At 42.9% G+C, this 27,822-nt stretch overlaps 1 protein-coding gene across 1 annotated transcript; it reads left to right on the forward strand.

Moving 5' to 3' along the window:
* The first annotated feature begins 290 nt into the window (after positions 1 to 290).
* Positions 291 to 27,822, forward strand: LOC138579849 (cylicin-2-like). The gene is made up of 4 exons (XM_069650080.1): positions 291 to 384; positions 11,720 to 11,800; positions 25,784 to 25,873; positions 26,333 to 27,822. The coding sequence occupies exons 1-4, from the start codon at positions 291 to 293 to the stop codon at positions 27,820 to 27,822; spliced, it is 1,755 nt and encodes a 584-aa protein (XP_069506181.1).

Raw genomic sequence — 27,822 nt, forward strand, 5'->3', positions numbered from 1 at the left:
ATTACTTAGAAAAGGAAATCATTATACAACAAGTTTGTGCAAGACCACACATTACATTAGGAACAGAAAAGACCATTTAGCAGAAACAATTTTTTGAGATGACACAGTTATCCAAAGTGTATTTACTTCTCAGAAGAGAAGCCATGCAAGGCCACAAGATGTATACCAAGTACAGACAAGGAGAAAAGAAGAGGGTGCAGGAGCCCTCAAGGACTGATAAACTCAGATCATCAAAGTGTGTGGATTCCTGTAAACGCGGAGTAGAGAGCCGCTGAAGGGATCGTTAGAGGATGCAGGAACCCGTCATACCATGGACAGATATAGAAGCAGAGAGGAAAGACACCGAGGAGATTAGACGAGAATGTGGTTATCCCTTAAACCCAGGTCTGAGAGTGAGGACACAGGGACATGGGAGGGTGCTGGAACTCTTTCAGCCTGGAACTGAGTCACTGAAAGAAGCCCTGAGCAGAACGGCCGCCAAAAGTGCGGGAATCATTTCATGCCCACACTTTGTTTATTCTGGGTGCCCAGCCCAAATAAATAATCTCTAATTCAGTGTTAGTTCTCCCTTATGGCACTCCCTATTCCTTCACCCTGCAATGTGATTGATACTGAAGTTTGCTGCCAGTCATGAGAATCATAGGTTGGATACTCTAGTGACACCTGAATTCAGGGAATTATCTAATGGCTCCTAGTCTAGAAGCTGACAGAACTGTCTCCCCATATTCATGCCCCTAAATGCGCTGTGGCTCATGCACCTGCCATCTTTTCCTTTAATGTGACAGAGTAGGTGGTTCTGGCTGTGGCCGAGGCCTATGGTGATTACTCCACTGCTTGTTTTTCTCTCCTGATTTCCTGCATCCACGTGGCCCCGCTTCTGTTGCGTTGCATGCACACTGATGCAGGGAGACAACCCTGGTCAAATGGCCACAGACCTGCTGATTTGATCATTTCTTCTTTCATTTGAAGGAAAGTGCCTTGCACCTGCGGGGCCACATTCACTCCACCTCTTGTCTGCAACAGATGCTTCAGCGCCTCAGTCTTTATGGAGAGTCTTTCACCACATTTGAAGGAGTGCTCCATTGACCTCAGGAAAGACCTCAGCTGTGCTTTTGATTCTAGGCCAGGCGATGTAACAATGGCTGTTAATGTGGATGCAAAATGATTCATACACATTCCACTCACGTGAACTCATTATGTTGTAGATTCATCTTTACTTTTATTGAACATTTTTTCATAGAACAAAGGAAAGATAGGCATGCAGGTTGTTGTAACCACAAAAAACATCCCCCACTCACTCCCTCCCTCCGCCCCTACCCTTTCGCCCCCCCCCCTCAAGAACTACCAACCACAACCATGTGTTGGGGACGAACGAGAGTAATCAAAATACTGAGAACAAATGTAAAATCATGACTGACGTAATGGGTTCTACAATAATGCAAATGCCATTCAATGGTTACATGTCTTAGGGGGCCATATGAGTCCTACGGGGCAGTGAATCAAAGTCTAAGGGTCCCACAGCCTTCATGCAGAAAGACCGTGCTCCAGCCCAGCAGAAAGGAGTCCATCCTGTTATGAGTGATCGCCGTTAGGTTCTCATATGTAAAGATAGTCCACAGTTTAGCGAGCCACTCTTTTTTGGACGCAGCAGAGGAGTGTTTCCATTTCTGGGCAAGAGCTAGTCTCCCGGCCTGCAACATAGCCCCAATCACCTTTGCAAAGCTGGTGGGCTCTGACTCAGGGGAAGGGACGCCAAGGAGCAATTTGAGTGGGTGTAAGTCCGGGGAGATGCACACAATATCTTTGATCCAGCTCAAAAGTTCGCACCAATAGATCTGGAAGGATGGACACTCCCACCACAAGTGATACCAAGTTCCACGCTGTCCACACGTCCTAGGGCAGAGAGGGGATACTCCCGTAAACATGTTTGACAACCTATCAAGGGAGAGGTGCCAAGCATGGAGAATCTTAAAATTGTGTTCCATAGCCGCTGTATAAAGGGTCCCCGAAAATAGAGTCTTGCGGGCATATTAATCTTTTTCTGTCTTTAATATTGAGAGTATGTTTTCTAAAAAGAATTCCCCAACTCTTATAGTAGGAGGTGATACCGTATTGATTATTATGAAAGTAAGTCTGTCATGGAGAGCGGGAGGTAGCAGTCGCAGATGCACCATTTCTGTGTGAGGCAACATGGGTGTCACGTGGTATGGACTATTGGCCTGAAGGATTAAGCAGGGAGCAATGGAAAAGTAGAGACACAGGGAGTATGGAAGAAGAAGATTCTGGTGGTTGTCTGGACGAGAGAGTTCTTGAAAGATCCGGGTCAGGTGATCAGTGTGGTGGTGGGGCCATCTGCGTCAACGATGGACTTGCAGAACATTCTGGAAAAGATCAGACCTAGAAGGCATTACACCTTTTAAACACTGTGGCCAGTGGACCAATATTCAAACGGTCTTCTTTTAAGTTTCAGTTCGGTCAAAGAGTCATACCCTATAAAGGTGGAGGTCTGGTGGGTGGGTGAGGTTGTTGCGGGATTGTTCTAGCAGAGTAAGCATGTAGCTCTGTTGATTGTCATGCAAGAACATAAAACGGTCTCTATATTTTGTATCCACGCTAAGCTGACATGCGTGATCTCTGTTTCCCCAACATCACTAAGTACTGTTTCAGTCTCCCCCCTCCCTGGATATGGTGTACCTGAGGTGGTCAAATTCTTTTTCTTCTTAATTTGCGTTTTTCTTTACACAGATTTAGGCCTTCTTCTTGGAACTTATTTACTGTACTTTAGGGCAACATTTACACATATTGTTCTTTCTTATCACACGAAACATCCATCTCACCAACACACAATTCCTCTGCTCCAGCACCCCCAGGGAGTCACTGGTGTTCCTTTGCTCTGCCGCCTTGATCTGGGAGGGCTGCTCGTCCTCTGGTGTTGGGAGTCTCTCTCCGCTTCCTTCCCCGTCACTGCACAAACGGGCAATGCACTTCAGGGGGTCTCCACCAACTCAATACCACAATGGGAAGTCAGAAACAATGCTCAGAAAATAATAACCAGGCCTTATTGGTTGGCTTCTGCAGCACTTGCTTTAACAGCGTGGTCCTATCACTATTATACCCTGTAGGTGCACGTGCTCCCATCCCTGTATTTTCTGTAGTTTCATGTGTTCCTATCCCTACTGACCCATATAACTTGCTTTTGCCCACCCCTATTCCCCTTTGACATGTCCACTGCTCCAAACTCCCATGCCAGTTATTATTCTCCGATCCCTATGGACCCCTATAGTTTCCTGTGCGCCCACCTCTATTCTCCCATGCAGATTCATTCTCTCCCATCTCTTTTTCTCCTTGTAGTTTGCTGTGCTCCCATCTCTACTCTCCCATGCAGGGTCTTCCTCTCTCATCCCTATAGACCCCTGTTGTTTGCTTTCCACTCACCTCTATTTACCCATGCAGATTCCTACTCCCCCATCCCTGTAACCCTGTTGTTCCTTGTGCTACCATCTCTATTCTCCCATGCAGATTGTATTCTCCCATCCCTATAGACCATTGTAGTTTGTTGTACATCCATATCTATTCTCTCATGCAGATTGCCCCTCTTCCATCTATGTTGCCACATCTAGTTTCCTATGTTCCCATCTCTATTCCCCAATGCAGATTCCTATTCTGCCTTCTCTATTGTCCTCTGTAGTTTCTGGTGCGGTCACCTCTATTATTTGTGGTTTCTTGTGTGCCCATCTCCATAATAGTTTCCTGTCACCCTTTCCTTATTTTGCATAGTAGATTTATTTGTCCCAATATATAGTCTTCATTGTTGTTTCCTTTACTCCCACTCCTATTCACCCACAATAGTGAAAAACCAAAAGAAATATTGAGGCTTAGTACCACCAAAAATGAAATACGCCAATCACGAGTTCAGAGATACATGTATTATTTATTTCTGTACAGATAGCTATCTGGCTCCCAACACCTCACAGTGTATACCAGCAGACATCGTGAGGGGAGAGAGTGCTAGACATTACAAAGTATGCGTCTTTTATACACAATCCCGGTTACATCATCCAGCCCTTCTCCAAGTCAACAATTTGCTAGGGTTCATACCGAGTTCACATTGCTAATACAGAACCAAATAACTATACATTGCACAATGTTTTTCTTAAACACTTGACATGTTTTTTCTGCACACATAACACAGTGGTGACATTTGCTTTCCGGCTTAAAGTAAATCCAGTTTCAAGAATGACCACACTGGATTTCTGCAAAGGCATACAGTTTCAGCTATTCAGCATTCAGATCCACATTTGAACAAGGATGAAGTTATTGGTGCAGACAACATCTACAGTGTGGTTCAGTTCAGCTCCAAGGTTTCTTAGTGCAAGACAAACATTCTGCTTTTGGCAGCCTCAACATGTTGACACAGTGCAAAGTCCATTTTCTCAGCTCGAGCCAAAAACATAGTTTAACATGAGACAGAAACCAGGAGTTTGATCAAAATGGCGGATGATTCTAAAATGGCGGGGAAGTCAGCTTCATTCAGGTTTATTCAGACGCAGTTTTTAGTGCGATGCAAATGTGCTTAGGCCAATGTTCATTATCAGACGGTATTATGTGAAATATGGTTTTACAAACCCTCCTTTTGGCCTAAGCCAAGAGCATTACTCAAACATTTTCACTATATAAAGACCATGTATAATTGTCAGAACAACCTGAGCCACTGGTTTCAGAGATATCAATCGCCATTAACTCCTTGATTGTAATATCCTGCATTACTAAGGCATTAGTAGTTTTCCCGGGCATATATGTCTTAGGTTCTAGTGTACCTATTGCCTGTGCACAACTCCCTTCTATCATAGAACAAATGACAGGCAGACATTGTATGCAACAACAGCAGAAGAGAAAAATGCCCAGGATTACCATTAAGACTGCAAAGATTTTCCAACTCCAGGATTGCAACAAGTCCCAGAACCATGTACTAATATCCCAGTTTCCCTCTGGAACATCTACTTCAGTACTTAAAACATGTAAATTCTTAATTGCCTTAAATATAGTGGAGGAGGAGTCGGGGGCATAAACGCAACATGCAGATCCCACCATTTTGCATACCTCACCATGCTCAGCTAGAATGATGTCTAGCACCATCCTATTTTGGAGAGCCACTAATCTAATTGCCTTCTGTTCTAACGTCATGTTATACAAAATGTCAGTGGTCCTATTGATGGTTTTCTCCAATACTCTTGCCAATCTCCAAATATCTTCAGAATTCATTATCTGTCCCCAGAATGGCACAAAGGATTTGACAACATCACCCAAGACTTGTGAAGGAGTATCACCATTCTCATCCCGCCTGGGATGTGTTTTAGAGATTTAAGTGGTGGTGGCAACATATACTCCTGGTAACAATATACCCAAATAACAAGTACCTTCCCATTCCCTGGGTAACCACGGATATGCCTCATTGCCGCAAACAAAGTAAACAGGATCTCCTACATACAAAGGACTAGTTAAATCTGCAATATTTTTGCATCCCTCAAACGTATCCATTGGTTAAGAACCTTCCCTTTGTATGCAGAATGGAACAGAGTTTGGACTATGATTGATAGTATAGGAAGGAGGCATGGCATCCCTGTTGCCTACAGGAGCCATCTTGAACGTAATCAATGATTAAAAAAGTCTAGAGAGTCTGTCAGAGGGCCTAATAGAAGCAACATTTAGCTTACTCCTATTTGCAAACAAAGAACATCCTAAAGGTGTTAAGACTCGTTTCTCAAATTCATTAAGATCAGTCCTGACAAAATTCCCAGTGACACTATCATTCCAACGGCCAAAGAATAATGCCCTAAGTGAGGCATAACAGGCAGTAGTCAAAGGAAGAGGAAGTATGTACCACCCCAGTCCTTTTTCCCCATGTTGTGGCAAATGCGAACACACCCAGCAATTTGTCTTATTTAGAATCGCATGGGTAGCGTTCATGATCATTAAAAGAGAGTTATTATAATAGCCCCCTCTGTGTTGGAGGTCTCGGGGAGGAAGAGTATGAAAATGCACACATGGTGGAGACACAGTGGAGATACTTGCAGTTGGTAACAAAACATCAAGTGGATGCCCGTTTTCCAGATACCAAAACCCACATGTCAATACAACCTGAGCAAAAAGACTCTTTGAAACATCTTATCGTCGAGTGTCCAGCCCTGATAAATCAAAGAATCAAACACTTCAAATCAGCACTGAGTGAGTTTAGTGAGCCTACTCCTGATCTTTTATGGGTCATGATACATTCAGGATTCCTTATGCATTTGCGAATTAGGGCTATAGAATTTTTGAAGGGCTTAAACTTAAAAGAAAATTGAATATTCACTTAATTGATAAATGGTTGAGTCATGACATTAACAAAACAAGTGGTTAACGACATAAGAAGTCAGCACGTAGCAAGCTTATAGAAGAGCCTATGAATTGATTGACAGACATTTGGTTTTATATTTTATATTGTATTTTTTTCCTTTTTCCTTTCCTTTTTTATTGTGTCTTGCTTTTTAATAAGGTGCTTTTTTTGTTTATTGAAAGCAACTGAAATGACATTTTTTAACTTTCTTCTTTTACTTTCTAAATTTATGTATGAATAATTTGCTATATATTGTAAAGTTGAATGAGTTCAACTAAATCAATAAAAAAATAAAATTAAAAAAATGATAAAACATACTGCTATTGTAACCAGTAACCATTTGGTTCTCGGGGACCATGCGCCTTGATGGGCAGATTCATCATCAGAAGAGTGACCAACATCTCTTTTCGTACGAGTGGACTTTACAATGGGCATTGTTTCTCAGTGTCCGTTAAGAAGCCTCAATTTTAGGCTTTTTTAGTTCATCCGGCGGTGGCTCCTGACCATGTGGCCTATCTGGATTGAAGGTAACTTTGCCAGTCCCTTCCACTTATTTGATGCAGCAGAGGAATTATGAGAACTTGCTCAACGGTGGTTTCTTGTGGGTTTCTTGTGGGCACAGCCTTTGCTGCACTTTCCCTATTTACATTAACGTAAATGTCAGCAACTCTAAATCTAAATCCGATTCCGTAGTCGAAGATCGTACCTTGAGACTCCAGGTACGGTGTGATTCGTGAACAAAGTGTCATCATTTCCTGAAGGCAATGAAGAGACAGAAGCAGGATTGAGCAACGGTGAAGAAGAAATTGAAGATGCAACAATCTCCCCAGGCCCCACGGGCTCAGGAAGCATTTTCAAAGAAGAAACATCAGACTCCCCGGGTTGCACGGGGTCAGGAAGGATTTCCGTGACACCCTTGGTGTCTATTAGAGCAGGCTCGTTGTGAGCGTCAAGATCACCAATTCCCTTCTCTCCGTTGTCGTAGGGCAGAGGAAAAGGAATCCTCTTCACGTGCGTCGGGTAGATCCAGTTTGTCTTTCCTGCCACTCGTATGGCGGTCTGCGTGGCCAAAAGGATTTGGTGCGGTCCCTTCCAGTGAGGTGCGAGACGGGAGGAACTTTCAAAATTCTTGACCAAGACCCATTGGCCAGGTCAGAGTCGATGACCTGGACCCTCGTATTTTACTGGGAGGGCTTCTCGCACCTGTTGATGAATCAAATACAAGTTTTGAGTTAACTGGTCACAATAGTCAGAAAGAAGCGAATGTTCAAAATTCTTCAACCGTTTGGGTTTTGGTATGTTCCATATATTGGCTGGTCTCTCCATGACAATTTCATAGGGGGAGAGCGCTGTCTTTGATTGAGCGGTCGTCCGCATTGATAATAAGGCTATTGGTAAGGCGTCAGGCCATTTTCAATTACTAGGTGCACAGACCTTCTCTATCTTATTCTACAATTTTCCGTTATGGCATTTTACAAGTCCGGCACTCTGAGCGTGCCTGGCCGAATGAAACCGTTTATCGATCTGTAATCCCGCGCTTACTTGCAGGATGACAGTAGCGATAAAATGTGGACCATTATCAGACCAAATGACTCTCGGCAAACCAAATGTAGGAAAATATTCCTTAAGCATGGCTTTCATCGTTGACATTGCTGTTGCATCTTTTAGAGGAAAAGCTTCAACCCATTTACTGAAGGCACAGATGACAACTAAAACATACTTATAGTTCTGACAACGCTCCATCTCAATAAAATCAAAATGAATAACCTCAAAAGGCATGGAGGGGGGACCAAAACTACCCTTTGGTGTCAGTGTTCCTTTCCCAATATTATGCTGCAAGCATATCATGCAACTTTGGACAAATCTGTCAGCAGTCTTCTCTTCTGAATATTAATATTGTACCAGACAGAATCTAACAGTTTGCAAATCTTTTTGGCACATATATGCGTTGGACCATGAGCCATTATCACCATGGCGGTAACATAGGCATTGGGTAGCATCCATCTTTGCTTTTCACTATCTACCCAACAACCCTCATCATCTAGACTCGCTGGACCCTCAGCCCATTGTTTAATTTCATCTGGAATAGTGTCAGCCTGAATTTCTTTTATACAACCAGTTACTTCATCTATCATACAAGTGTCAGTGACCCCTTTTGTTGGATCTAAAACATACATCTTTGAATGCAAATCAGTGTCAGTCTGTTTAGCTATATTGTCAGAAAAAGCGTTTCCTTTTCCTACATCATCCGTCACCTTCTGGTGAGCGGCACACTTCATTATTGGTAACTGTGTAGGAAGTGCAAGTGCTGAAAGTAACTGAACTATTAAAGTACCATGCTGTATCTTTGTTCCATGTGAGGTCAAGAAACCTCTCTCAGCCCATAGTCGACCAAAGTTGTGAACTACCCCGAAGACATATTGGCTGTCCATGTATATGTTGACACTAAGCCCTTCAAAAAGTTCACAGGCTCTAATCAACGCCATAATATCTGCGGCCTGCACAGAATTATGCATAATTCGTTTGGTTTCCACTATATTGCTTAATGTGGTGATTGCGTAAGCAGCGGTGGATGTACCATTCGGGAGTTTAAAGCAGGAGCCATCACAAAACAGCTCCCCTTGCGGATTCTTTAAAGATGTATCACTTAGATCAATTCTGCCCTTAGTTTCTTGTTCTGTGGTATAGAGGCAGTCATGTAACATCTTGTCACTACAATCAGTTCCTGGCGGAAGAGGCAATAGATCGGCCAGATTTAATGAGCAACATCTCTTAATTTGGATATGCGGAGCAAATAGAATCATCTTGTACCTTGTTAGTCGTGCTGATGTGAGATGGTGCATCTGTGTTCTGTTTAATAGAACGCCTATGGAGTGGGGTACCATTACGGTTGAAGAATGACCTCAAACCATACCGTCACATTGTTTCACGGATGCATCGGCAGCAGCTACAGCTCTCAAACATCTCAGCAAAGAGCATGCAACAGGGTCTAACGTGGAGGAAAAATAAGTGCACTGTCTATTCTTGCCCCCATGTTCCTGTGTCAAAACAGCCAAAGCGCATCCATCACAATCATGCACATACAACACAAAGATCCTTTCATAATTTGGTGTGCCCAAAACTGGGACTGAACACAACGCAGCTTTAAGCAGATCAAAAGCATTCTGGCAATCCATGTTCCACAGTAAAGGCAAAGAAATGCCCTTCTTTGTCAGTGCCAACATGGGTTTTATCATTAATGCAAAATTTGGGATCCACTGTCTACAGTATGAAGCCATGCCTATTAATGCTCTGACCTCTTTCTGTGTTTTTGGGACAAACATGCTAGAGATGCTTTGTATCCATTCAGGTGTCAGTCTTCTTCCTCTCCTTTGACAGGAGGTAGCCTAAATAGCAATGTTGTTCTGCCCTGAGAGTGGAATAGCCGGAACCCGGGAATGATCAATAGAACACTTCTGTGCTCCTGAACTATCAAGAATAGATGCTCCCTATTTCCCACCTTAATTTCAACGTACGGCCCTTTCTGATCGATGGAAATAGGTACAGGTTCCAGACTCTGCTTCGAGCTGTCCTAGCGGAACAGTATATCGTCAAATGCAAGATCCTCAGAAAAATAGACGGTCGAAGGATTATCGAAAAAATGTTCCCACTATTAACAATTTGTTGCTGATTATCTTGTGACAGTGTCTGTTGATCCTGTGCAAACCGACTTCTACCATGACCCCCTGTCCCTGGACGGCCTCTGGATCATCTACCCATGGCACCATATGTGCTATTCGATCTCTGCTGAAGAATCGGGCATTGTGCTCGCCAATCATCTTCCTGTCGGCAATATGCACATTGGTTCATGTGTACAGGATCCAGTTGTGCATTACTATGTGGTGTAAATTTACCTCTAAACTCTGTATTCCCACCTCTGGCTCCTCTAGCAATCATCTGCTGCAACAATACTCTAGTTTTCAAGTCTCCCTTCTTCTTTTCCGCCTTCTCCTTCTCTGTATTAACTCTATTTTCACAATACTGAGCCATATGTAATACTTCAGATTGTGATTTCGCCAAGCGCTTTCAGAAGAGATAATATGTGATTTCAGGCAACAATCCGCGCACAATCCTGTCTACGAACAGCCTTTTACCTTACTCAAGTCTTGACCACTGAAATCTGAAAATACTTGCTCAAATCTCTTAAAATAAACTTGGTTGCACCCTCTGACTTCAATTGTATGTAAGCCGTAAGTTTATCCCATATGATTCTTATCTCAGGAACCAAAGTTTTTAATTTAGCAACTATTCTCTCTGGCAACATCAGTATCACTTGTGGTGGTTTCTCACCAGGATTCCTTTCCCCATTTATTCGCACCAAGGCATCCCATGTATCACCCATCCCTTCCTGATCGTCTACAGTTTTAATCTGCTTTCATAAATCAGCAGGAAGGATCACGGGAAACAATAAATCTATATCACCCAGCATAAAAACGGACTAATGCAAGACAGATTCAATTCCTTTATAAAATCCTGTTGGATTCTTCCGAAAAACTGGAATTATTTGTCTAATGGTATTCACTTCCTGTCTAGAAAATGGAACATGAACAAACTGAGAGACATAATGTGCTGCAGGCGTTCCTGCTATGGCATCAGCTGGAATTTCTACTTTTGGAAAAAATGTCAGAGGAACCTCCCTCATCAGCAATTGTGAAATAGACAAATCTGAACGCTTATTAAGCAACAAAGCTAAATCAAGTGACAAAGTAGTCAAAGCGTTATTGGGCGAAAATGCTCTCTTATAAATGACCATCAAATCTGCGGGACAACAATCCATTTTCTTCATAAACTCATCTTGTACATACCCTACCACCACCTCTAAACGTTTCCTTTGCATTGCCGGAGCATACTGACTAAACATGTAAATCACTTCATTGGGAGGAATTGAAACATCCGAAATCCATCTAAGAGCTTCTCTTATGCAAATACACATTTCTTCACTCATTGGTTTCAATGGAGGAAGAAATTGTTTCTGCACATATGAGGCTTCCTGTCCATTACCATCCAATTCATCTTTCTGTAACCGATCTAGCTCCCTTTTAAACTCAAATACCTTCTCTACATGCTCATGTACATTCTCTGCAGTGTCCCTTGAGCCAGGAAGGACATTCAAATCCCTTAACCCCTGTGGGACATTCATGTCCGTCAAATCTCTCCATATATCAGCTAAATGCGTTCCCATCTGTTCTATCACAATAGTCTATTCAGGAATACTTCCTGGGAGAGAAATCACAACTAAAACAGCTGATTCATTGCCCTCTTCTATGTATTTTTTAGCCCACTTATCCAATTCTCTTTTTCTAGCTTTGGATACTGTGCCACGAGTCACTATTCTTGAATCAACTTCCGCCCCTTCAACTACTACAGGTGGAGCAGAACCACTTGGTAAGGAATAAATAGGTAACAAAGGCAATACCGCTAGAGGAGCAGATGGAATTATGGGCCCAGCAACTGTCGGTAAGGGTGGAGGTGTAGGAGGAGGAACAACAACAACAGGACGAGGAACAACAACAGGAAGAGGAGGAACTACAAGAGGATGAGGCACAACAACGGGAGGAATCACATAAGGAGGCAGTGCAGTGGAAACAGTTCTACGTTCATTCAATAATTTATTAATCAACTTGTCTGAGGTATGAAAATCCTGAGACGGATATATCTTTTGTACATCAAGTGAAAAAGCCCTATCCATACTTCTAATAGATTCTGACTGTGTCTGCTGATCATGCAATAGTGCTTTCTCAGCATTTGTCATGTGTCTACGTGCATGTTTTTCTTTACTTCTGAATTGCTGCATAGCTTCCTTTCTCCAATCTTTAATTGCATCAAATGCTGCAGGCCTAGCTTTTTTTAAACAATATAGATTCTAAATACACTAGGCGGGCCATTTCAAAACTGCCATAGACTGGCCACTGAAGTTAGGAAACATGTCTAGTCTGTCCTTGCCAAATATCATTAAATATGATAACTCCTAGGCTGTACTTACAATACATTAAACAAGCCGGTTACCCAACGGGTGGCGCCGGTTGGCCTCGTCCCAAAGATTGTCTATCTCTGAGGAATAATACCCTGAAATAGGATGACAAATTCCCAGGCATATCAGATCACTCGTGTTACCTGGCGTTGTTTGTATTCGCGAAAAAAAATCTGCAACCAATATCAGGATTCCTAGGAATCGGGGCACAACTCAACTGATTTCAAAGACAAGGGGTCCAATCGGATTACAAGGATCGTCGTGGCTGGTGATTTCGGCAAAGAGCCCACCTCGATATGAGGACCCTCGTCAAGATGTCCTCCTGAACCGCGTGCTCACCGTCCAGGGATCGGATCTTGCAGTCTTCTGAGGAGTCGCGTATCGCTTTGCAGAGGCCCCTTCACTCTCCGATCCCTGTCCGGTAGCTGCGTCTCTTTTTCAGCAATGCAACATCAATCGTGAGGGTCCCTATTCGAGCGCCATCTGAAAGACCAAAAAAAATATCGAGGCTTACTATACCACCAAAAATGAAATACGCCAATCACGAGTTCAGAGATACATGTATTATTTATTTCTGTACAGATAGCTATCTGGCTCCCAAAACCTCGCAGTGTGTTCCAGCAGACACCATGAGTGGAGAGAGTGCTGCACATTACAAAGTATGCATTTTTTATACACAATCCCGGTTACATCGTCCAGCCCTTCTCCGAGTTAACAATTTGCTAGGGTTCATACCCAGTTCACATTGATAAAACAGAATCAAATAACTATACATTGTACTCTGTTTTTCTTAAACACTTGACATGTTTTTTCTGCACACATAACACAATGGTGACATTTGCTTTCCGGCTTAAAGTAAGTCCAGTTTCAAGAATGACCACACTGGATTTCTGCAAAGGCACACAGTTTCAGCTATTCAGCATTCAGTTCCACTATTTGAACAAAGATGAATCTATTGGTGCAGACAACAGCTAAATTCAGGTTCAGTTCAGCTCCAATGTTTCTTAGTGCAGGACAAACATTCTGCTTTCGGCAGCCTCAACATGTTGACACAGTGCAGAGTTAATTGTTCTCAGAACGAGCCAAAAACATAGTTTAACATGAGACAGAAAACAGGATTTTAATCAAAATGGCGGATGATTCTAAAATGGTGGTGAAGTCAGCTTCATTCAGGTTTATTCGGACGCGGTTTTTAGTGTGATGCGAATGTGCTTAGGCCAATGCTCATTATGAGACGGTATAATGTGAAATATGGTTTTACAATAGTTCACAGTTTTCCAAGTCCTATTCTCCCCTGTAGCACTCATCTATATTCTTGGTTATAGTCTGTACCATCCCTACTGTTTATTTTCTCCCTTGTACATTTCCTTTCTCCTGCCCCCATCCTCAACCACAGTATCAAAACATCTTAGCTGCAGAAGCTCAGTGTATGCTCTGAGATCCCGAAAAAGTATAGGCTGATCACTGGGTTTCCCTGCAATTCAAAGATCCTGAAAACATTTGCTACACCTTTCATTTGTTCATCTGGAAATGAATACCTTCTTGGGTGACTTCCAATCAGGATTCCTTCCCTGCAATGAAACTGATTCTAGTCTAACGAGCAACAGAGGAAAGCTGTTTACTATGAATTTATTGACTCTCCTCAACCTGTCTTTGACTTTTTGCCTGGCAGAATACACTAAATATCAATACAGCCTTTGGATTAAATGGCATGACCTTTCAGTGATTCAAATCATTCCTATCTAACTGCACCCACGTTTATTTTCTCCAACTTGACCATGGTCCCCTATTGCGTACTGCATAAGCTAGTACCATTACTGCCCCCATTCCAATGTGTACATGACAACCCTCAAGCTGGTCCAAAGCAATAGAAATGTCAGCTTCCATGATATTTTCAAATATCCAGTGAACCAAGATGTCATTGGATGTTATTGTAACTTTACGGAATACGTCTATCGAGTGCCATATTGGATATACAGGAACCGGCTCCATCGCAAGGCGTCTAATGATTCCAAAATGGAAAGCCGGCTATAATGCGCCAGTGAACCTACATCAGTCCCACTTGGTTTTCACCCTAACACGGCCACCCACTACCCCACATCACACTCTTGCTCAGTCTGTAACCGCTGAAATGTTGTGTTTGACGTCAAGCTATCATTTATCCCACTAGTTTCCTTTCATCTGCTCCTTCTTGCAGATTCCATCAGATTGTCTTTGCCTGGGAAGTAGTCTGATGCAGAGTGACACCTGCAACCGGAAATGATGCTAAAACTCTAATGGGCACAACCTACCATCCCGACTGACTTTCAGTTTGAAGTTGAATGATCACTTTAACCCTCAATGTTATCGTCAATGGTTGCCAAACATCGAATTGCATTCAGAAAGTCTGCCTTAGACAGGAAGCACTTCAAGGCCATCTTATGTTACAAATCTTCTCAATCTACAGCACTGTCCAGTCTCATCCCTGCCATTGATCACCACATTCAGACCAATGTCAGAAGTTACCGCAAATGTTTGAAAACTGATCTCTTCTGACAGACATATGATTTCTAGACTCCGCCCGAGGATCATATAAGTCCATCATTAACTCTTCCACACCCTTTATCACCTCTCCTCTGCTATGTTAAACACTCTGAAATGGCCGACAAGCAGGCTGCGCACTTACTAAATACAATGAACACAATGTAACAAATTATGTTATTTCTATATGCAGTGGTTGGTTTGCCAGAAGGTTTTCTACAACATTCATTGGTTTGATTTTATTCTACTATTTTGTCTGTAGAACAACTGAACCCAGGGAGGTTTCAAAGTACTTCACACTTGGCCGGTTTAGGAATGTTTAGATAATGACATTGACATAACATTGACACAACATGGGGTTATGACGATTCCTGGTCCTTAACAGGTACTTTTGGTCAATGTGAGACTTGGGTATCAGAATTTGGTTTAATTCTTTTGGAGACAGCAATTTATATAAAGGGGAGGTTACACAAAGGGAGAAGTATCTGGGGAGCTCCAACAAGGAATTGTGGTTAAAACATTGAAATCTTGTGTTGTGTGTTTTAAATGGAGAAGAGCATTCTGGAAAATGTTGATTGGCTGTGTCATAGAGGTTTTTTAATGTGAAGGTGTACTAGGGAAGAGCAAACTATTCCCAGTATGATGTCTCTGTTTGAGGAGAGAGGGCTGATACTGGTGCAGCATTTGGCAAGCCCTGTGCAAAGTGGCACTGTCAGAAGTCTTCTCTCTCAATGTGTTTACATGTCTGATTGTGTTAGTGTGTGTCTGTGTCTGAGTGACCTGGCCAATGTGGGTTTGTGTTTGTGTGACTATGTGTGTGTGTGTGTGAGAGAGAGAGAGGGAGAAAGAGAGATGGAAGGAAAGATAGAGAGAGACAAAGAGATTGGAATCAGTGATGTTGGTGTGTGTTTGAAAGTGTGGGTGCATATGTGTGTGAGCATGTTTGCTAATGTGAGTTTTTTCTGTGAGTGCCTATGTATAAGCATGCTGATTTATGCCAGTGTGTCCTTTTGTGTGTATGTTTGTGTATGTGTTGCTGTGGAAAAATGACCACTGACTATTCTGGATAGGTGAACTATTTATTAGTAAAAAGCAGATAGTAGAACAAAACAAACCAACGAAAGTATGAGATTTTGACGCCAGTGAGAAACCCCCTCCCTCTAAGCACTGTTCTCTTATACCCAAAAGAATACATGCATTTCAATGGAAATGGAGGTACAGACAGAGCAAGCAATCATACTAAAACAATGTTACAAACAAGGAACAAAAAGTCTGTCGATGCAAGTCTCTGGTACCAGCTGAGTTCTTCCTTGTAGAACAGTGTTACCAGGATGGACAGCATAAAGTGATACATTTAGTGAAGCTAAATATATCCTCAAAGGTTCACACACGGTCTGAGGCAGGCAAGCATGCTTACAGTATGATGACTTCCGTCTACTAAAGATGCTTTTCCTAGGAAAGCAGGAGCTGACAACACCCTTGCATATGCCAAAAAGGAAATACGTCAGAAGCGAGAGATGTGGAGGCAAGCATACATACAAAGTGAAAAGCCGTAATTGTAAAGACATATACAGTAAATCCTAAAAACTCACCTTGCACAAGCAAAAAACAATTGTTTAAAAATGGAAGAAGGCAGTACCTACTTGATATTAGAATGCAGCAGTATACTAGGGGAGTACATACAATTTTTAAGTCCAAACCTTTGTGACCTTCACTCCAGTCTCATTACATACATCTTTAGGGGAATAAACACTACATTCAGGCAAGCCATAACATATTATTTCTTCTGTTGCATGATAGTAGAGCATTTGAGCAGTCTTAGAGACTTCAGAGCAGGTGTTGCATACTCGATAATAGAAACATTTACAACCCATCGACAGACAGGACAAGCTGGGGTCTGACCAATAGACACACCCAGAGGTCCCAATAGACCCTCATTTCAAAACCCAAAAGTCCAGGGAGCCTCCGGGCCAGTATAGAGGAGGCTTACAGTGTGGCACATGTGATTGACAATGTCAGTAATATTGCTTGAATGACTAGGTAGGTACACAGCACTCACAATAGTGAAAATGCCTCCTTGTGAGGCTAAGATAATATCTAAAGCCATAAGATTCTAAAGCACCATTGTTTGGATACCTACTTGTTCTTGGGATAATAGAATCAAGGATGACGCAGTGGCATTTGAAATATCCTTTACAAACCATGTCAATTGGGTCAAATGTCTCTGTTTATCTTAATCCCAAGAGTTGGTATAAGATATCATGCCCAAGCAACATGCAGTGCTTCGTCTGAGTCGGGGCTGAGCGGGAAAGGTGGGAGTATGACTCACTGCAGGCAGAACATACCCCATATTACAACTGCCTCCCTAATTATTTGGCAGCCACGGATAATCTTTGTCCCCACAAACAGGTAGTGTACTCAGACTGGGAAAATGAAAAATCAGGGTCATAGGAAATTGTGACATTGTTAATACCTACACTGGTCTTGGTGGATAAGTAATAATTACATTTGCTAACTCCCATAAACAGAGGAGCTGGATTAGGGTACCATACCAAACCAGTTGCCGAGAGGAAATATGGAGTGCTGCTGGCTTGATGCGTATTTGGTCTGGAGTGGGGCATTCGGAGGACCAGTAAAACGCAAGTGAGCATGAGTATCCTCACAGGGTTCTGGGTCTTGGGACTGGGGTGACCAACTTCAGATTCAGACAGACATCCCCCCACTGGAAGGGAATGGACACAAAAATGAACGGGTAAGACAAATCATGAGGCAAATTAGCAGACGCAGCAGTTTAAATGAAGGCATACTGCCAGGAGAGGTGCATAGACGTGTTTTCACTCTGAACCCATGGATGTGCAGAAGGACTGCCGTTTTCATGACAGGTTCTACGGAAAGCAGGAGCCACAGTGAAATGATAATATATCAATGTTTGTTTTAATCTTTTATCTTTGGAATGTGGTATATTATAATTGGATTGGTTATTTTTATAAATTATATATATATGTGTGTGTTTATAAGTTTAAACCAGATACACTTAATAAAAATAAATAAATATATAATATAATTGTACAAAAGTGCCAATCCTAAAATATTCAGGTCAGAAAAATCAGGTCATAGTGCCAGTGCAAATGTTTGTGGCTAGAAGACAAGAGTTTGGTTCACTTCATCAAGGCAGGTGATGTGCGGTGCACAAGTGAACTAGGTTTGCCAGGCCAAAACGTCCAGTTCAAACCTTTTTAGGTTCTGAGAAAATTGTAGCAAAGTAAACATCACTGTTCAAACGTTCCAACAGAAATCAGGTAGCAAACGAAGAATTCTCTGGTCCACAGTTTGTGCACAAAAGTTTCAGCAAAAATTTCAAAGTACAAATATCCAAAGTACCAGAGCCATGTGCATATGAAGGTCTTTATAACAAAATGAATGACCAGCAAGTGATACCAACAGGGGCCATAACTTGCATGTATCGGTGAATCAACAGTGGTGGTGTCTCTTTACAACTTTGGACAACCTCAACTTAAAATCCCCATTGCACCATTCTAATTTGAGCTGAACTGGGGGTGGTAAGTGCAATGGAACTGTTGAGCTATTACTAGAGCTTTGCACACTTCTTCAATAAAATGACCAGTAAAATGAGTTCCTTGGATGCTGTCTATAATGAGAGGCAATCAAAATCAAGGTATGAACTGTCAACAAATTCTTTGCCATTGTAACAACGTCTGCCTTTCTACATGGGCATGGTTTTACCCAACCCAGGAACACGTCCACCATGACCAAGTAGCAAGTGAACCTCATGCAGGTGGGGCGCTGCATGAAGTCTGTCTGCATGCGCAGGAAGGAACTTCAGGTACTGAATGTGTAGACAGTTTTGTAGATACCTCTCTCCGAACATTATGTGTTAAACATGTAACACGATTCTCAAAATAACTTTGAGCCAAAGAGTCTAAACCAAGGGCCATCCAATCTCGCTGCAATCAGGTAATCATATCATTTTTACCTGAATGGGCTGAGCCATGGGCTTCACAGACCAGGTAGTGGAGGAGTACCTTGGGTGCCACTAGGCAACCATCTGCTGAAAGCCACAAGAAATCTACTCCCAATCTACAATACCACTGGGTCCAGGTCACCTTTTCAGTTTTATGCACTTGATCTTGAAGGATTGTCAGCCTGAACAGGGAAGCAATTGGTGACCGTTGGATTGCAACACAAACAAGACATTCATTAGGAGGCAGAGGCCCATTCACTCTGATAATGTATTTCCTTGGGCTGTGAATGACTGAGACGGATCATGTCCCTTACAGCTGCAGGAAGTAACTATGCATTCAATAAAGCTGACACATATTTTCCATTCATAATGGAGTGCCCATGGATGTTAAATACCCACGCTGCTTCCAAAGAACTCTGAAGTTGTGGACCACCCAATGGGTGCATCTGGAGTCGGTATAGACTGTGGCCAGTTTATCGCGGGCCAAGGCACAGGCAGGGTGAGAGCCGTGAGTTAACAAGCTGCCCCAAATTTGCCATAGCTAATCAGTAAGCTTCTAGAACATTGTGAGGGTTACATACAGAATATCCAGAGCACAATTCCTCCATTTCTGGAACATGGATGCAAGAACCGTCCATGAAGAGTATCAGATTGGGGTTCAACAGGGGCACATCTGACAAATCAGCATGTGGAGACATGAACGTCTCCACCACAACCGGACAGTCATGTGGCTCCCCGTCCTGTGGAGTCAGCAGCAAGGAGGCAGGATTCAGGACTGAACATCAATCCAAAGTTACATTGGCAGCAGAAATAAGTAACTTTTCATATTGGATAATACGGGAATCAGACACATCCTTTATCCGCCCTTTATACACTAATGACAAAACAGCATGGTGAACTGCAGTCGTGACATGATGGCCCTGCATCGGTCTTCTCTATCAATAATGCAGCAGCGGCAAAATCTCACAGACAAGATGGGAGTCCCGCTGCTACTGGATCTAAAGCTACGATGTGCTAGGATACAGGCCAATGCTTATCACCATGTAACTGGTTGAGCCCACGTTCAGCAAACCTGTTGTGCTCGTCGCAGTAGAGCACAAAGGGCTTACTATAATCTGGCAGAACTAAAGCCAGAGCCATTGCGAGTGCTTGCTTACTGGCAACAAATGCATCAGGGGTCGAATCATGCATGAGGTTCTGAAGCAGATAACTATAGATACATATCCCAGAACCCGCTTTCTGCAGTAACTCACCATCCTGAGGAACCCCCTCACCTGCTTGGGGACTTTCTGGATCACTGTAATCTGATCTTGAAACAAATGTCTTTCCCCAGCTGAAATCTCATGGACGCGGTATTGCACACAGAGCAAACACGACTGTAACTTATCTTTAGATGTCTTGCGACCCTTTTCAGCAAGTGCTTTGAACAGAATGACAGAGTGTTCCTCACGCAGAGAGGGAGACTAGTAGCGGATGGTCTACATACTGCACCAGCGTCGACCCTCATGGTAGTCAGGATCTAACTTTAGAATTTGGGAGAACAAAGTAGGGCTTTATACATATCCCATTGGAAGACCAGCAAATGTATATTGTGTGGTTTTATGGGTAAATGCACACAGATACTGGCTGTCAGGAAATATTGGTATGGAGAAAAATGCTGAACACAAATCTACAACAGTAAAATATGCGGCTGATTAGGGATTGCATGACAGGATGGTAGCTGGATTAGATACAACGGGAAAAGTCAGTAACATGGCTGCATTAACTGCACACAAATCCTGAATAAAATGATACATCTCTTTACCTGGCTTCTTTGTAGGTAGAATCAGATTTTACAAGGGCTGCGAGTTGGTACAATAATAACTTGTTCGAGAAGGGATTCTATTACAGGATGAATGCCTCCTTCAGCTTGTCAAGAAATAGGATACTGAGGTACACATGACAGAGGCCTGGCATGATTAGAGCAATTTTTACTGGCTCGGCATTGACCATATAATCAGTTTCATTTGCATTAGTTGACCATAATTAAACAGGGACTCGGCCCAAGAGTTCATGCCACTAGCAGGAACTGTCAGGCCGGATCTCTAGGGTTTGAATGTGTAATTTCCTGTAATACTGCCAGCACCTCATGTTCTCTGTGAGTGGGGATGTCAATGTATACACTATCAGGGGAACAGTAAATAGAACACCTTAGCTTACACAATAAATCTAATCCAAACAAATTCATAGGAGAACAGAGACTAAGCAAGAATGCATGTTGGTCAGAAATCGGACCTATTGTGGTGACCATAAGCAGGGTAGACACAGGATGAGGTATTGGCAAACTTCCGATACCAACAGAATTAAGAATGTCATCAGGAATGCTCTGTTTGTGAACACTCAGAAGCTTTTAGAGTGGAGCATGATGCTCCAGTGTCAACCAAACATGAAATCTTTTGACCAGCAATAACTCAATCAACATATGGATCAATAGGATCAATCAATATTAGTGGTGCAACCAGTTCTGTGACCCCTTGGAAAGCCTAACCATTGGACTGAACAGGTAGTGGTGAAGGCTTGGACCTTATCATTCTGCTTGGCGCGGATAGCTGTCAGCCTCGACCATCATACTGAGACCGATGTGGACTCTCGGCTTTCCAGGTTCTGAACTCTTTGCAATGATTGCACTGATTACTGTACACATTCATTTAATTCCTTTCAGCAGTTTGCCCTTGTTCATAGGATTGGGGTTCTCCTCTTCCTGTTCCCAATCATTGCTCTTCTGGCATGCGGCGAAACCCTCCCCTTCCCTGGGAAGTTTGTAAACTCTGTATCTGCAATGTCATAAGTATGGCTTCAGTAGTTTCCTTCTGTCTTTCAACCATTTCATCACAGTTTTGTGCATCTCATAAAACCTCTACCAAACCCTTTCCTTCCCATCCAATTAATACTGCTTTCATATCTATTGATACCTTAGGTTGCAAACCCATAAAAACTGAAACACCACAGCTTGAGGTGCTATCAGAGCTGCATCAATGATCCCAGAGTATTGTTTACAACATCGTTACAAAGGCCCGAGAAATTCCATAGAATTTCTACCCTTGGATTGCTTGTATGCATTAATTCTAGACCAATCTGTCTTTTGAGGGCACATTTCAGTAATAGTTTGCACCCACCTATCAGTAAAGGTTTCCAGATCCCTGGCAGTGGCAGGTTCTTCAGCTGGCCAGTTGGAACATACTTTCAGCTGGGTAAATGTATCTGTGGGCAGCACTGCTCGCAACAATTGATTCCAATCAACACACGTAGGGTCATATCCTTCTATTATAACCTGGAGTTCTTCTTGAAATTTAACAGGGTCTTCTCGTGTCTATGGGAGTCTCTGAGCAATATTATACAAATCAGTAGCACTCCAGGGGGCATGTACAGTAAATAGGGTATCTCCTCCTCCAGGAAACTGTCTGAGCGGGAGTGGACCAGTACCGGTATTGGGTGTTTAATTTGGGAAGCCTTCAAATGTGGCTGAGGAAGGTGAAAAATGTTTAGAGATCTGAGCACGTATTTCAGTGGTAAGCAGACCGACCACAGGGTTTATTGGGGTTGACTGGTGATAAGTTGGAGGTTGGATAGACTTGAGCTAATCAGTTGATGGTCGGTGCAACATTTAAAATGCCAGGGCTGTAAATGTACAGGAAAACCTCAAGACTTTCCTTTAAAGGGGGCTCCCCTTGGGTTGCAGCATATAATAGTTTGTACTTTAAGAATCAGTAACTGCAGGCTGGATCTTAGCGGCTTTGGTATACCATTCTAGATAGCTGTCTCACTGGCGTTGGTGTATACATGCACCTTTCTTTTATAACGCGTTATGCAGGTTCACTATCTTATCTAAGTCAAATGTGCCTTCCTGAGGAAAGTGTCTAGGTGAGTCATTCTATGTATATTTGTGCCATTCATCCAGGCAGTTAAATACTTTGGGTGTGTAGTATGTAAACATGTAGTGTGCTTTAAGAGGAAGTGGCACTCATGTAGATAGCCCTGACCCATTCTCACAGGGAAAAGACAGGTTTGCACCCCATTACGAATATGGTGGAGGGCATAAAAATTGGCAGTAATGGAATTACCGCCAATATTTCCACTCTCCCATACTACGAAAATCGTATTGGAGGTAAATCCTCCAACACTCCACCGATAAATCATCAAAATCAGTAGAATTACTGCAGTGGAAATACCACCACCCAAAAAAACCATAAAGAACTATGAACTCTGAAAAATAGGGATTTACACCACCACCAATGATTATACTGCCAGACCAAGTGGCGGTAACAGTAATTCAGGCGGGACGGCATTCTGGCGGATTTACTGCCAGAACATAGCAGGTTACAGCTCCCGTACTAGGATAGAGGAGAGTGTGAAAAATAAAGCAGGGTTGTTACTGAGTTGCACATTTAGGGTTTCAAGTATCAAGCTATGGGTTAAGACGACAACTCATGGGGCTCACATTCAAAATATGTTCTTCACACTCATATAGAACAGATCCATCAAAATCCCTGATCAATACTAGACTACTCTGACCGGCGCAGCAGTCTCATGTCCTCTGAAGTGATTAGGAAGCATGGACGTGCTGCTTTTAATTTTATTTTAGACTGCGGTGGCCAACTGCTCTTATTTTTTTTATTATTCAGATTAACAGCTCTGTAGGCAGGGTAGCTTCCCTCCTGGGTCCTTGGAGTATCACAACAGATTTCAAATTTTCTTAACCAGAGACAAACATTTACCGCAACATGTTTCAAACAATACTATACAAAACATGACAATACACTAATGCAACTGATTTTCAGTGGCCTCTACTGCATCTGCTCTGTTCACATTTCTCTAGTCCCCGGACTCTCTGGCCATCTCTCCCCTCCAATGAAACCATCTCTCCTGGGCCCACAGGGATCACTGGGAGGTTTGACCGGCGGCCTTTGGACATGGCTGCAAGCAGCGGGAATTCATCATCTCAGGCACAAAACATGTTGTGGAACAATTACCACTGACTATTCCAGTGGATTGGTGAACAATGTATTAGTAAAAAGCAGAGAGCAGTACAAAACAAACCAATGACAGCACAAGAAGCAAGCGAGAACTCCCTCCCTCCAAGCACCAGTCTCTTATACCCAAAAGAACACATGAATTTCAATGGAATGGGAGGTTGAGACAGGGCAAGGAATCATACTGAAACAATGTTACAAACAAGTAACAAAGTCCCTCTATCCAACAATTTGATACCAGCTGCATTCTCTTACATGAAGGACAGTGTTATCAGGAAGGACAGCATAAAGTGATGCATTTAGTGAAGCAGAATACTCTCCTGAAAGGTTCACACACAGTCTGAGGCAGGTGAGTACACTTACAGTATGACTTCTGTCTAATAAAGCTGCTTTTTCTAGGAAAGTGGGAGCCTAAAACACGCTTGCATATGCCAAAAGGGAAACACATCAGACCCAAAAGACGTGGAGGAGACCATATCTACACACTAAGCGAAAAGCCTTCATTACATATGTATGCGCAGAAAAGCTTAAAACATCGCCTCGCACAAGTAAGAAACAGTTCTTTAAACATGGCCATTGACAGTACCATTATTATATTATAATGCAGCAGGATACTAGGGGAGTACACACAATTTTCTATTCCAGACTTTTCCCCATCAGTGTTATGTTATACTCTTTAGTATTTGTAAAGCATTCAAATGCAAAGAGTGTGACCTTATAGTTCTGAGCGCCATTTGGAAGTGCACCCAACTATGTTTCCAGCAGACAATTCTGAAACATACAATGCATTACATACAAAATTACAGAGTGAATAAAATATTTACAGATGGACTGTAGGTTTAAGCAATGTATGGGTTTTGTGATGAATTCATGTAATTTGTGCCTTTCCCCCAAGAGGGAGCAACCCAGACACACGTTCTGGCCTTATTGTGCCTCCTCAGTGAGGTGAAGCTGAACCTCTCTAAGGTACAATGAGCAAGGGGTCAATGTCGGGATTACCCTTGGTTACTTAGGTTGAAACCCCAAGTTTTACTAAAGTAAAAAAGGAGTGTGGTTGCCCCTCTACTGAGAACGTACCCTGTTATATGGAATGTCTTCCACTTGGGAATGTCTTCTGCTACTTTTTATCTCACTGCACCCTTCACAGAGGAGAACTATCCATTTGTATATCAGTCTGGTTCCCCCACAAGGGCGGTCCTGCACCGAATTGCTAGGCAATACTCTTCTGAACAAGAGTACCTTCAGCAAGCCAGACTGATATACAAATAGTTATTCCTCCTCGGTGAAAGGTACGTGGCTGTAGACCAGGGTTGTCCAACACCAGGCCTTGGGGGCCGGGAACATGTTGGATTTTCGGGATATTTCATTGATATTCAGGAGTTCAATTTGCATACAATGATTCTAAATGTATACACTTTTTTATGAATACTAATGAGGGATTTCCTGAAAACTAGTCAGTATTCCGGCCCTCAAGACTGGAGTTGGAAAACCCTGCTGTAGACCCTCTCGAGTGGGCACCTTCCCAAAGAGCAGGTTATTTATTTGGCCATGTTTGTTCTCATTGAAGGGGCTCCCAGACCTCTTTGTGTGTGTCCTTTTATCAAGCCTTGTGCCCCTGCTGGTTCAATGAGACACTGAGTGAGGTCTCTCAATTAGGTTCTCATTCTCCCTCATGGTTTGTGTTTGTCTCCCATTGTTACTTCCTTGTTGTCCCTCTAGCACTGTCTTTGTGCCTCTCCTTAAATCTTAATTCTCCCTACTTGTCAATATTTCTGTCTTGTCCCTGAGTCTCTATCCGCCTACCTCTGCCCGTCTGTGGCACATTGTTTCTGGGGTGTGTTTTCTCTTTCCTATATATTTGAATATCTTTGTTGTTTCCCATTTAGCTTGTTTTGATGTTTATCTTCTGAAATGTCTAGATAAGGCCTCAACGTCTTATATGGTAGCGTGGCGCCTGGCCTCAGTGCTGAAATCAGGTAAGACTTCTACAGACCTACAGCACATTGTCTCCTTTGCCGGACCTGACGCATGCCCCATCTGATCTAAAGGGCAATTCAATAAAACACGTACCAACACTTCTAGGCGCAGAATCCTGGATCTTTATTTTTGTGTTTTGCATGCCCCATCTTAATTGAATTTAAGTCTGAGACAGTTTGAATCCCTCCTGCCAGGGTCTAGACTGGAATGTTACTGCTGTCTACAAAGTTTTCAGACCAGTCATCCTTTTGGCAGGTTGCAGTGAATATCAGGAGGAGAGTAACATCCTCACCACCTCTTTCTTTAGTGCAGATGGAGGTTGCAGGACAGGAGGGAGTGGTTCACATGCCTATCAGTCATAACACTGTTGCACCCTCTGCAATAACTCAGTCATCAAATTATTACCTAGATCCCTTTCTTAACATTTACTCACTTCCATTGTTATTATTTTTTATTAGATAACCACTTACCAAAACCAGAGGAGCAAGTGCCTAATGAGTCTGATACTAAACCCAAAGCAGAAGACAGCGAACAGCATGAGGAAGTCAGACATGAAGGTGCAGTAATCCTAACTGAAGAAACAAATGCAGCATCACCCCTCAAACTCGAAGGATCAGAAGAACCAGTGACGGTAGCAAAAAATGAAGTAGAACAGGGACGGAGGCGAAAACGACAAATCGGCAAACAACGTAATCTAAATGGGAATCAAGGAATGAGCCAAAAGAATCTGGAAAAGGAAATAATGAAGGCGATAAAGGAAAAGGAAAAACAAGAGAAAAAGGAGAGGGAGAAGAAAGAAAAGAAAGGAAAGGGGGAGCCCAGTGTCAAAAACATTAAAAAAAGTACTGCAGGAAATAAAGTAAAGGGAGACGGTGATGGAAAAGTGGGCAACAGAGGAGAAAGCGAGGAGGAGGAGGAGCAAAGTACTGATGGAAAGAAAGCAGAGGGAGACAGCGATGGAAAAGTGGCCAATACAGGAGAAAGTGAGAAGGAGGAGAAGGAGAAACGTACTGAGGGAAAGAAAGTAGAGGGAGACAGCAACACAAAAGTGGGTAATACAAGAAAAAGCAAGGAGGAGGAGAAGCAAAGTACTGAGGGTGCTAAAGCAGAGGGAGACCGCGTTGGAAAAGTGGCCAATACAGTAGAAAGCAAGAAGGGGGAGGAGGTGCAAAATACTGAGGGAAAGAAAGTAGAGGGAGACAGTGACAAAAAAGTGGGTAATGCAGGAAAAAGCAAGGAGGAGGAGCAGCAAAGTACTCAGGGTGCTAAAGCAGAGGGAGACCGTGTTGGAAAAGTGGCCAATACAGGAGAAAGCAAGAAGGGCGAGGCGGAGCAAAGTACTGAGGGAAAGAAAGTAGAAGGAGACAGTGACAAAAAAGTGGGTAATGCAGGAAAAAGCAAGGAGGAGGAGCAGCAAAGTACTCAGGGTGCTAAAGCAGAGGGAGACCGCGTTGGAAAAGTGGCCAATACAGTAGAAAGCAAGAATGGGGAGGAGGTGCAAAATACTGAGGGAAAGAAAGTAGAAGGAGACAGTGACAAAAAAGTGGGTAATGCAGGAAAAAGTAAGGAGGAGGAGCAGCAAAGTACTCATGGTGCTAAAGCAGAGGGAGACCGCGTTGGAAAAGTGGCCAATATAGGAGAAAGCAAGAAGGGCGAGGCGGAGCAAAGTACCGAGGGAACGAAAGTAGAGGGAGACAGTGACAAAAAAGTGGGTAAGACAGGAAAAAGCAAGGAGGAGGAGAAGCAAAGTACTGAGGGTGCAAAAGCAGAGGGAAACAGCGTTGGAAAAGTGGCCAATGCAGGAGAAAGTGAGAAGGAGGAGAAGGAAAAAAGTACTGAGGGACATAAAGTAGAGGGAGACAGCGACAGAAACGTGGCTAATACAGGAGAAAGCAAGAAGGAGAAGGAGGAAGAGGAGGAGGAGGTGATATTTATAATGGGAGAGTAA

This window comes from Ambystoma mexicanum, chromosome 3p (assembly GCF_040938575.1).
Source record: "Ambystoma mexicanum isolate Mex_15411 chromosome 3p, UKY_AmexF1_1, whole genome shotgun sequence".
Taxonomy (NCBI): domain Eukaryota; kingdom Metazoa; phylum Chordata; class Amphibia; order Caudata; family Ambystomatidae; genus Ambystoma; species Ambystoma mexicanum.